General features: G+C 43.8%; 1 protein-coding gene across 7 annotated transcripts in view; it reads right to left on the bottom strand.

Moving 5' to 3' along the window:
- TASOR (transcription activation suppressor) overlaps nucleotides 1–11,789 on the bottom strand; it is a 69,049-nt gene that overhangs the window by 27,996 nt on the left and 29,264 nt on the right. For 6 of the 7 annotated variants that reach the window (XR_014005096.1, XR_014005097.1, XR_014005098.1 and 3 more), the window contains 2 exons: nucleotides 6,710–6,854; nucleotides 5,173–5,229 (listed from right to left, as the gene is read on the bottom strand). Coding sequence is in view for 4 of the 7 variants with exons in the window: in XM_081183939.1 (XP_081040065.1) it covers nucleotides 5,173–5,229; nucleotides 6,710–6,854 (202 nt within the window). In the remaining 3 variants the exon portion in view is untranslated. The remainder of the gene's footprint in view (nucleotides 1–5,172; nucleotides 5,230–6,709; nucleotides 6,855–11,789) is intronic. The other variant, XM_081183937.1, reaches the window with a different exon arrangement.

Below are 11,789 nucleotides of genomic sequence, written 5' to 3'. Positions count from 1 at the left end.
TGGTAGGTTTCCCCTTTGTGAAGGGAAAATGACGATTTGCCTCCTGCATCCCAAAACCTTAGGCTTCAAAATGCAAGAAAGTATTGCAGGCCTGACAATTACAGCTAGCCTGAACTTTGTGCCTAATTTAGAAAGAGAAATAATGGAAAGCTTTATTTGCTGATTTAGTTATTAAATATTAATTGTCTTTTTGATGTATCAGAGAAAACTGGTGTCTGTTTACTGTACTGACCAAAAAATATTAATTGTATTTTTGATGTATCAAAGAAAACTGTTGTCTGTTTACTGTACTGACCAAAGGATGCTGACTTACCTTGTCAGCTTGACCTGTATTCAAACATCAATGACCCAAGCTCTCAAATATGAACCTTGTGTAATCATAGTTGGCAATTAATTAAGGTTGGCAAAGAATAATAGATACCATAGTGAAAGACATGGAAATGGAAAGTAAATAAGGCTAATATAACAATAAAAGATATTAAGGAATGTATTTATCCATAACTGGAATGTGTTAGTATATGTCTGTATGACATATAAAGGCCTTTATTAATATTAGACTATGTGTATTAGAAGACAAGGAGAAAGAAACTGTAAAATATGTTTGCGGAATCTGTTTGTTCGATGTTACTGTTCTGATCATAGGTTAGTTTATTATAGTAAGATGACCTGTAGGGGACATCTTGACCAGAACATGATGTCCTGCCATGGCTGACGTGGAATGGACAACATGGAACCAGTTACGTACTTAGTATGGTGTAAGCTGTATGTAAAAGAGTAGTACTTATGGGACTGTCCTTTGCTGCAGTAAAGTTAATGAAGGGTATTGTTTTGCTGGAGTCCTTAGTTGCGTTTCTTATTGAATCCCCTACCAGGAATGAACCTGAGGGGTAGTTTTAAACCACTCCCTTGACACCTTTTACACAAGGCAAAAGAGAAGGGAGTATGCACACAATCCAGTCATTTCCTTTATATTGCTGATTAGCCCCAAACCCATCCTAGTGATTAACGACAACGAGAAATATACAAGACAAGAAAGAAATGCTAGTAAAAAGAGTTAAATTTGGCATGATACACTATCTGGTGCTAAAATCCAACTTCCAAAGAAAATATTTATATTCAAAAAATATTTTAGGACTTGCTTTTTTACATGAATTAATATTTGTAACTTTTTACTGCACAAACACAAATATCCCCTGCCCTCCTATGTCACCATGCACAATCTGGTCAGTATTCAACATGCTTTCCTCCAAATCTTTACAGTTCTATTTTAATAATAGTGGGTGGGTCTACTCTCGTCATTTATAACATTTAAAATGCATTATTAAAATGTGACACCAGAGGGTGGTACAGAGCAGTGAGCCACTGGCAAAGGAAACTGCTATTAAACATGATGGAACGCTGTATTTTATAATGTTTAGAAGATCACTGTAGATCCAGCCAGTGAAACACAGACTTTTCAGTACAGACTATTTAAAGTGTATTCAGTTATTAAAAGTTACTCACAAAATTATGAGTCAACTCTTGAGAGATTTACAAAGCAAACAACATGGATTACTTAGGCTAGGGTTTCTGAAAGGGAAATCGGCAACAGTCACTTCCCCTTATCTACCATGAATGGATTTCACCCACCATGTCTATTTGGGTAGGATAAAGGAAAAAGCAGAATATTTAATGTATTCTGCTTTGATCAGCAAACTAGTAGCAAGCAAGCAAGCAAGCAAGCAATAAATAAATAAATAAATAAATTTCTTAGCATGTGAGAGATTATTTGTGTCTGCCTACAAAGCCAAGTTAGATTTTAGAGGTCTCTGAATCCCATTTCATTCTATGAAATCCAACAAAGCTAAAAATCCCATTGTTGCCATTTGTGAAGAAACACAAGATTGCCAAACAACACTACCAAACATTTATTTACTACCATTGCAATGCTTGCAATTTTATTTTCCCCAAACCAGAGGCAGCATCTAAACTACTGCACTGTGTTTTCTTTTGTATTGACTTCTCCTCTTACTAGAATACTCTTACTAGGGTGCTTTCACAGTCAACTTGTTCCCCGTTCAAGCAAGAACATCCCTTGTTTTATTTCTAAAAACTAAGCAATGCTTAGTTGAAAAAGTTTAAATAGGTTTACAAAGAGAATAAAACAATAAAATTATTCGTAAAAACAGTTGAAAACAAGTATTTAAAACATTTTCAAAAACGAAAATCAATAAGTTAAAACAATTTAAAAACACACATTTCCAGCAAACTTGTCTGAACAAAAGTATTTATTTAGAGTACAGTGGTAACAAATCAGCAACCAGTGCAGATCTCTGAGCAAATGTGTCCGCCGTCTCACAGCTGTCAGCAATCATGCTGCAGCATTCTGCAGCTTCTGGATCAAGCTCAAGGGAAGCCTCACATAGTGTTTTGTAGTAATCCAGTAATCTATGCATGAGCTACTGTAGCCAAGTTTCCCCCATCCAGCAACAGTTGTAGCTATCCCAGCAGCTGCAGTTGGTAAAATGTGCTTCTAGCTGATGACACTACCAGAGCCACCAATGACAAGAGCGAAATCTGGAAGCACCCGCAAACCTGCTCCTTCAGGGGCAGTAGAACCCCATCCAGGGTAGGCAATTTATCCATTTCTCAGACATGGGAACTACTTATCCAGTACCTCTATCCAGTGCCTCCAGCTTGCTAGGATTCAAGCTCAGCCTGCTTTTTGTCATCCATCTCACCACTGCATTCAAGCACCCTAGGGACTGCATGGCCTCCTCTGATTCAGATGTTAAGGAGAAATAGAGCTGGATATCATCTGCATACTGACGGCACCTCACCCCAAAAACTCTTAATGGCTGCTCCATATAGATATAAAATAGCATCAGAAATAAAGTAGTGTCCTGTGGCACCCCATAACTTAATTGCCAGGGAGCTGAAAAGCATTCTCCCATTCCCCAGAACTCGTCCAGGAGGACAACATGAGAGATCAAGCAGCAGGAGCAAAGTTGCTCTCCTGTCCATGCTCTGCAAAGATCTTCCATCAGGGTGACCAAAGCCAACTCAGTCCCATAGCCAGGCCTGAACCAAGACTTGAATGGATCTAAATAATCTGTATCATTTAAGAATGCTTGCAGTTGCCCCACTACAACCCTCTCTGCCATCTTCCACCAAAAGTGAGTATTTGCAACTGGTTGGTGGTTGTTCCAGCGCAATGAGTCAGTTTCTTTAGGAGCAGCCACACCACTGTTTCTTTCCAAGGTAGTGGGCCCCATGCCCTCATCCAATGAAATTTTAACCATGCTCTGGACACATCCAGTCAGCTCCCTTCTGCCAGATTTAATAAGCCAGGAGGGAGAGGGCTCAAGAGGGCATGTGGTCATATTATCACCAGCACCTTGTCTACATCAGATGATTGTATTAGCAGAAACTGGTTCCACAACACACGCTTGATAGTGGCACTTCACAGCTGGAGCAGCAAAAAGGGTGAAGTCAAGAGCACTCTTAAATTGAGTGACTTTATCAATCTTCAAAGTTGTAGGCAGTTGGCCAAAGAAGGTCTCTGAATGCCCACAAGGTCCTTCCCCCACAGAGGGTGTCAATAGTCTCTGGACATCGGAAATAACTCTGCCAGCTGGCTACTAGAGGAATGCAATGCAAACTGTGAAATGCCCTTTTTTGCATCCTGCACTGTTACATAATAGGCACGATTATGTGCTCCAACAGGTGTTCAGGTGGATTTTAAAAAATTTAAATCAGACTTTTAAAAAAAATTAAATTGGATTAAAGTGGCAAGATGTGCCACTTCTGTTCTAGTCCACATCCAGTTTGTTTCATATTCCAGAGCTCCTCAAAATACCAAGAGGCTGTTCAGGCTCCACAATGCCATATAGGATTGCATCAACTGCCCATTTTATCTTGCTTTTCCATCATGAGAACAGGAATTCAACAGGATCTTCAGCTTTCTCCACTGGAAGACTTCCCAGAGTATGCAGAAACTCATCAGGTTCTATCAACCTCTGAGGGCACCTAAATAGGCCCACCACCCTTACAGGGGAGAATTGCCATTGTCCATCCAATCTTAACCAGATAATGGTCTGACCATGACAAGGAAGTGCTCTGCACTCCCCTTATCCTCAGTCCATCCCTCATATCACTTGTGGCAAAGGCAACATCAATGGTACGTCCCGTCTGGTATGTTGTACAGTCATACCTCGGGTTGAAATTGCTTCAGGTTGAGCGTTTTCAGGCTGCGCTCCGCAAAGTAATATATGAACAACTTAACTACAAATAAATTCATCTATATCCTTTATACATGATACGGAACATCACAAATTAAACACATTTATTATGTGAAGTGTATATGCCTCATAGGATGGAAATTGATACGCTATACATAAAAATTACATGATTATCTATATTAACACAATATGTATGTTGGCCCTTTGTATATTTCATACAGCTCTATCAATTATAACAACTGCCTGTTAAGGTACCAAAGCAGTTCATTGAGAATTTTACAATGGACTTTATAAACATTCAATATTCAACAGCAAAGCTTTGTTGTTAAAAACTAGCAATCTCTATTATAACTGATGCACTTGGAATTACCTTCAAGGGTTATAGGTAAAAAGGTAAAGGACCGCTGGACAGTTAAGTCCAGTCAAAGGCAACCATGGGGTGCGGTGCTCATCTTGCTTTCAGGCCGAGGGAGCCAGCGTTTGTCCACGGACAGCTTTCTGGGTCATGTGGCTTCTGGTGCAACGGAACACCGTGACAGAAACCAAAGCGCACGGAAACGCTGTTTACCTTCCCGCTGCAGCGGTTCCTATTTATCTACTTGCACTGGTGTGCTTTTGAACTGCTAGGTTGGCAGCAGCTGGGACAGAGCAACAGGAGCTCACCCCGGCGCAGGGATTCGAACCGCCGACCTTCTGATCAGCAAGCCCAAGAGGTTTCGACCACAGCACCACCCACATCCTGCATCAAGGATTGTAACTACAGTTGCTCCCATGTTACCTGGGTGCCTTAATTCAACTGTATTTCTCAAGTTTCAAACTCTGAATATACTTGCTTTGGTGGATTCACTTCCTTAACTCTATTGGGGAGGGGGCTACCAAGGAACTGTTTTTTTTTTTTTTTTAAGTTTTCTAGATAGCAAGGAGCATATGCAATAAAGGCCACCCTTCTCACCTGTTTGGTTATCTCCATGTTTTCTCGGGTGCTCTTCAGGAACTCTTCCTGCCCCTCCTGAGGGAGAGCAGCAGTTAGCAAGGTTAGAGTTTCTCAAGATGTACTACAGCACTACAATTTAAGATACTACAGCACCAATTTAAGATAGTTAGCCCACTATAGAGAGTATAAAACTAATTATTGGTATTAATTTCCAACATATTTGGGTATCATAGGTCTCTTTTCATTCTGGGAAAGATTTGAATTCCAGAATTCATTACATCTGTTAAAACTGCAAAAAGCAGCAGACTGGGAATTCCCCATTTTAAGTGCTTTGGTGCACTGGGGTTTGAGCTACCTAACCATGCCACTGCTGCTCCCACACCAAGATTGTATCAAATACTCTCTGCTTCTCGATGAAAAATATGATGTAAATATGCTATTCAAGACTTTCAAGCCTTTAATACAAATACGGAAACTACCACCAAAAGCAAGTAGACCCAGTTGCTGCTGTTTGATGAAACAAATATGCCTCCAAATATCAAAACAGCATTTTAAAAGATAGGTAACAGTTCAAATAATGAGAAGCAACAATAAAAAGGCACCCCACTGGACAAATTGCAGTAAAAAAGAGAATCTTTCAGAATTCATCTGTCGCTCCTTTTGGTAAAATGCAACTCCAGAGCTTTTTGAAAAGGGTACGGTAACAATTGACAAATAAGTAGGAAAAGCTGGAGTACCTTGCAAGGCAAGCTTGCTTCGGTAAAGCTTGCTCCTACAAGGTTCAGTATTGCCCTCAAATTATTACACTGGACACAGAGGTTGCCTAGAAAGGTTTTGTACTAGCCCTCAGCCAAGGTTTTAAAAGGTTTGTCAGTTTAGCAATGGTCTTCTGGCAACCTCTATACCAAATCCAGCCTATGAAGCAATTTTATCTGCTCACCTTTTCATATTTTGATCAAGGTGTGGTAAAACATTTGCCTAGTTTCACTCATACAAAAAACCACAAACCTAGAATTCAAGGTAAGAGATAGCATATACTCCCTTTGAGTGGTGTAATGTACACAGCTGTGCCAACTGTATGCCCTTGTAATAGTGAAGCCCTTGCTGGTAGATAGCACTAATTTTAATCTACAGCCAGACCATCCACGAGTATGTCAGCATATGGCAAAACATTACTTTCAACCCCAGAACTATCTGAGGACACAGATTTTATGGTTTGCTTGGTGTCTTCCAACTTTACTCCCTCAGTCATAAAATCCTAACGTGCCCACTTCCAGAAAGATATACTGTACTGTATATGATAGAACCAGTAGATCTAATCTCAACAGTTATTGCTTATTTGCTTAATAACACGAGGCTTAGTCATAATACTGTATACACAGATGGTCTGAAAATGTGGTTTTCACTGCCATAAACACTATCAGAATAACCTGATCAGAATTCAAATATTACTGGAATATGTAATAGTATGCACACATCCCTTTTGCCATTTTAAGAACTGGGTATCAGAAAGACACAAAACTTTAGGTTTTATATTTATAAAGTTGTTACTTACCTGTGATAGGAATCAGCTTCCATTGCATTTCAGTTGCTTCAACGTTGTATGAGGCGGAATGCTGTCTATGATAAGTATGTTCAATGGGTGTGCTGGGACATGGGCTACCACCTTCAAAGCTACTTACACTTCCAGTGCTTGTTTCCTAAACAAACACATAGTAGTCTCAATTGATAATTCTAACTTGTTACCTTTTAGCCATCTCAATGTAAAAATATTTAAAGCGTCTCTATGAAAACAATTTTGCCTTTACATCAAAGCATTTGCTGTTTAACTACTTTTAAAAAACATTCCCACAGCCCATGCATGTTTACTCAGAAATCCCAGCATTTAACAGAGCTTATTCTTTAGGAAGCATTTGTCCCCCAAACAACTTGAGGAACAGTCAACCCCTTGAAATCCAGTTTAGTTAATGACAAATTCAGATTTCACACCAGTTAGATAGAACAAATTAATGTAACTCGTCTCTATTATCAACCAATATAGATCTAGATTATATTACATGTGAACAGTTGTGAACTTCCAGAACCCCTTTCTTCATGAAAGCAAAATAAAACTTCTGAAATAAAGGGAAAAGGCAAGAGAGACCAGAAAGACTGTTGCCATTACTGAAAACAAAAAAGTAGCAAAATTGAATAATAAATGCATACATTAAAGAAATGTAAACAAGCAAAACAAATAAATACGCAGATACTATGGGTGAAGGACCTTTAAAACTGGCCCATCAATAAGGTGTAATCAGTTACCATCTTTCTTTACTTAGAACTTGTAAATGGCTCACTGGGTTGGGTTATTGTTTAGTGGGTTTTATTATTATCACCCCTATTGTTTAAAATTGTTTTTAACTGCTTAACTCAAATGTTTTAAATTTGAGGTTTTGTTGCTTTTTAATTGAAGACGTGGGATGTGCCTGGGAAGAAAGGAGCTGAGGAGAGCCAATCACAGTGGCTCAGGGTAGGGGGAGGTAAAGTGTAGGAGATTAAGTTGACCGGGTAAGAGGCACACGGCATAGGCAGTTAGTGACTGTTGGGTGCCAGGCCCCCTCTTTTAACCTGGGGAAGTGCAGTTGTCCTCTCAACCAGCCCTTGGGTCCGCGACTGCTGTTGCTGAATGCCAGGCCTCCCTCACTCAGTGGATTTCCAGGTTGGTCTGGAGGATTCCCAGATTATATGACTGGCACTCCTGTCAAAGCACTGGCTGACCTCTGGAACAACTGAATGGTTCAGGCTGTTGATATGAGCACCACCCCCTGCTTCATAGAGCCTGTTTGGCTCCTTGGTATATTCCAAAGCTTGGAGTGATGAAACAAGCTGGGAGATGGCTCAAATGTAAGAGAAAAACATAAAAAAATTCCTTCCTGTAGCACCTTAAAGACCAACTAAGTTAGTTCTTGGTATAAGCTTTCGTGTGCATGCACACTTCTTCAGATACACAGTCTTTAAGGTGCTACAGGAAGGAATTTTTTTATTTTGACTATGGCAGACCAACACAGCTACCTATCTGTAAGAGAAAAACATGTACTCGAACACTGATGAGGGCTCATAATAAAGCCTACCTAGGGGCAGTGAAGTCAGCAAAGAAGGCACACTTTGCTGCCTCCATCGCAACCTCATTGTGCCACTTGGTAACTTTTCCAGGTAGTGTGGGGCCTCTTACAGTCTGGCCTGGAGGTGATGGAACAGACGGTGGCTTGCTGTGACTTTGTTTGCACAGCATTTTGAGGACAAAATCACTTGCATCCACCAGGATCTTGACTCTATTACAGCAGATGAATCTCAAGGGGTTTCCAGAGCACTATCTAGTTCTCTTCTGTTGGACGGGCTTCAGTTAGTAAAGTTTGAGGATGTGGACAAGGTGCTTGGATTGATAAGGGTGACCAATTGCACTTTGAACTCTTTTCCTTCTTGGCTGATAAAAACTAGCAGGGAGGTGATTAATGCCTCCTTGTAAGAGGGGGTGGTCCTGCTTGCTTGAAGGAGGTAGTGGTAAAACCACTCCTCAAGAAACCCTCTCTGGGTTCAGAAAATCTAAGTAACTACTGGCCAGTTGCCAATCTCCCCTTCTTGGACAAGGTTCTTGAGCAGGTGGCTGTGCACCAGGATCCAGGTGCTCTGGGAGGAAACCGATTTTCTAGATCCATTTCAATCGGGGTTTAAGCCCAGTTTTGGCACAGAAACTGTTTTGGTCACCTTGTATGATGACCTCTGTCAGGAGAGAGACAGGGGAAATGTGTTCCTCTTCTCAGCAGCCTCCAATACCACTGACCATGACATCCTTCCCATAGTTGCTGTTCTGGTTAGGGGTAGGTGCCACTACTTTGTGTTGGTTCTGGTCCTTGGATGGTCGTTTCCAGAGGGTGATGTTTGGGGAATGCTTTTCAGCTCCAGAATGCTTCAATGCAGGATTCCTCAGGGCTCAATTTTATCCCCTGTGCTGTTTAACATCCACATGAAACCACCGAGTATCTGGAGGTCTGGAGTATGTTAACAGCACTATGAAAACTCTACTTCTCCTTTACATCTGCAGGTGTAGAAGTTGGTGTGCTGGATTGTTGTCTTGCCTCAGTAATGGACTGGATAAGAGTGAACAAACTGAAACTCAATCCCGATAAGACTGAAGTGGGTGGTTCCTTAGACTGGATGTACGGGAGCTTGCCTGCTCTTGATGGGGTTATACAGTCATACTTCGGGTTGCAGCCGCTTCAGGTTGTGTTTTTTCGGGTTACGGACCGCCAAAACCTGGAAGTACTGGAACAGGTTACTTCCAGGTTTCGGCAGTCACGCATGTGCCTAAGTGCTAAATCGTGCCTTGCGCATGCGCAGAAGTGCCGAATCACAACCCACGCGTGCGCAGACATGCCGCTGTGGGTTGCAAACGTGCATCCCACACGGATCACGTTCGCAACCCGAGCGTCCACTGTACTCCCTCTAAGGGAGTGGGTACGTAGCTTAGGGGACTTTTGGATCCTTTGCTACTATAGCCCTTCTGTAAGTCAACCTGTGTATGAAAGAGTAGGATGATTCCCTTCTAAGCTCTGCTTACTTATGAACCCACCCACCCCACACATGGGGACTCTCCTTCTCTTCCCTTTGCTGCCATAGCCAAACATCTCTGCCAAAAAGTCTATCTTCTTTCCCTTCCAGATTCCTAACCCAGCATGAAAAGTGTTATCATGGTCCTCAATAGTAGAGTCTGATGACATTTCCCTCCAGAATGGGGAAGGAAATTTTATTAAACTTGTCACTGAGATCAAATGCCCTTCTCCATAAAAAAAGAACAGAGTGTGGGATAAATCCAGCCTCATATAACCAAGATGCTCAGTCTAATTAAAACATGAAGGGGTTAAAACCATAGCTGTTCTGCTAGGCTTCGGTAAGTCATACCTGCTCACTTTGGGAGGAAGGGTAATCAAAACCTTTATTGTCTCTTTTTCCACCATGTGAAACTGACCAGTAAAGATGTCCAAGCTGGGTGCTCCAAGCTTAGACCGTGTGACTTTAGCAAGCCACCTTTGTGTTTCTATACAAATAATTTTGAAACATTTACCAATTTTGAAACTAAGTTTAACTGCCTGTCTTTTCTTGCTACTCTATGGAAAAGCACATGAAGCTGACCTTTGAAGAGTTTGTAGGTAAATCATTTTTAACTTACCAAATACAGTGGTGCCCCGCAAGACGAAATTAATTCGTTCCGCAATTTTTGTCGTCTAGCGAATTTTTCGTCTTGCGAAGCACGGTTTCCCATAGGAATGCATTGAAAATCAATTAATGCGTTCCTAGGGAAACCGCTTGCCAGGCTGGCGGTGCGGAGAAGGGCTTTTCTCCCCACCGCAAGCCTTCAGGACAGGTACGGGAACAGAGGGGAAGGCGCGCAGCGCTTTCCCTCTGTTCCCGGGGCTTGCGTGGGAGGAGGGTTTTTCCTCCCCACCGCCAACATTCAGAACAGCATTCTGAATGTTGGCGGTGGGAAGGAAAACCCTTCTCCCACCCCAAGTCTTCAGGACAGCCATCCGAAGGCTGGCGCGGGGAGAAGGTCTCTCCGCCCCCCCCCCCACGCCAGGCTTCGGTGCATCCTTCAGAGGCTGCTGCCATAGTCACGCGTCACTTCTCCAGCTGGGAGAGGGTCGCGGGGGGCTGGTTTAGCCCCGCGCGCGCTCTCCCGGCTGGAGAGGTGACGGGCGCCTATGGAGGCTCCTGCCATAGGCGCGCGTCACTTCTCCAGCTGGGAGAGGGTCGCGGGGGGCTGGTTTAGCCCCGCGCGCGCTCTCCCGGCTGGAGAGGTGACGGGCGCCTATGGAGGCTCCTGCCATAGGCGCGCGTCACTTCTCCAGCTGGGAGAGGGTCGCGGGGGGCTGGTTTAGCCCCGCGCGCGCTCTCCCGGCTGGAGAGGTGACGGGCGCCTATGGAGGCTCCTGCCATAGGCGCGCGTCACTTCTCCAGCTGGGAGAGGGTCGCGGGGGGCTGGTTTAGCCCCGCGCGCGCTCTCCTGGCTGGAGAGGTGACGGGCGCCTATGGAGGTTCCTATGGAGCTGTTCCTGGAACAGCTTTCCGAAGTGGGGCGGCTGGGGCAGGTGACCCCGCCCCCCGCCCCACTTCGGAACAGTTGCAAAAGACATCAGGGGGAAGCGGGGAAGCGAAGCGCTTCGCTTCCCGCTTCCCCCGGACCTCTTCTGAAGCAAGGGGCTGGGGGGAGATCGCTATCTCCCCCCAGCCCCTTGCTTCAGAAGAGGTCCGGGGGAAGCGGGGAAGCGAAGCGCTTCGCTTCCCCGCTTCCCCCGACGTCTTTTGCAGCAAGGGGCTGCAGGGAGATCGCTATCTCCCCCCATCCCCTTGCTTCAGAAGAGGTCCGGGGGAAGCGGGGAAGCGAAGCGCTTCGCTTCCCCGCTTCATCCGACGTCTTTTGCAGCAAGGGGCTGCAGGGAGATCGCTATCTCCCCCCATCCCCTTGCTTCAGAAGAGGTCCGGGGGAAGCGGGGAAGCGAAGCGCTTCGCTTCCCCGCTTCCCCCGGACGTCTTTTGCAGCAAGGGGCTGCAGGGAGATCGCTATCTCCCCGCAGCCCCTTGCTTCAAAAGAGAAGACC

The sequence above is a fragment of the Podarcis bocagei genome, assembly GCF_964188305.1.
Source record: "Podarcis bocagei genome assembly, chromosome: 2".
Lineage (NCBI taxonomy): Eukaryota > Metazoa > Chordata > Lepidosauria > Squamata > Lacertidae > Podarcis > Podarcis bocagei.
Note: the sequence above shows the minus strand (reverse complement) of the source record. Positions and strands in the feature narration are given on the sequence as shown.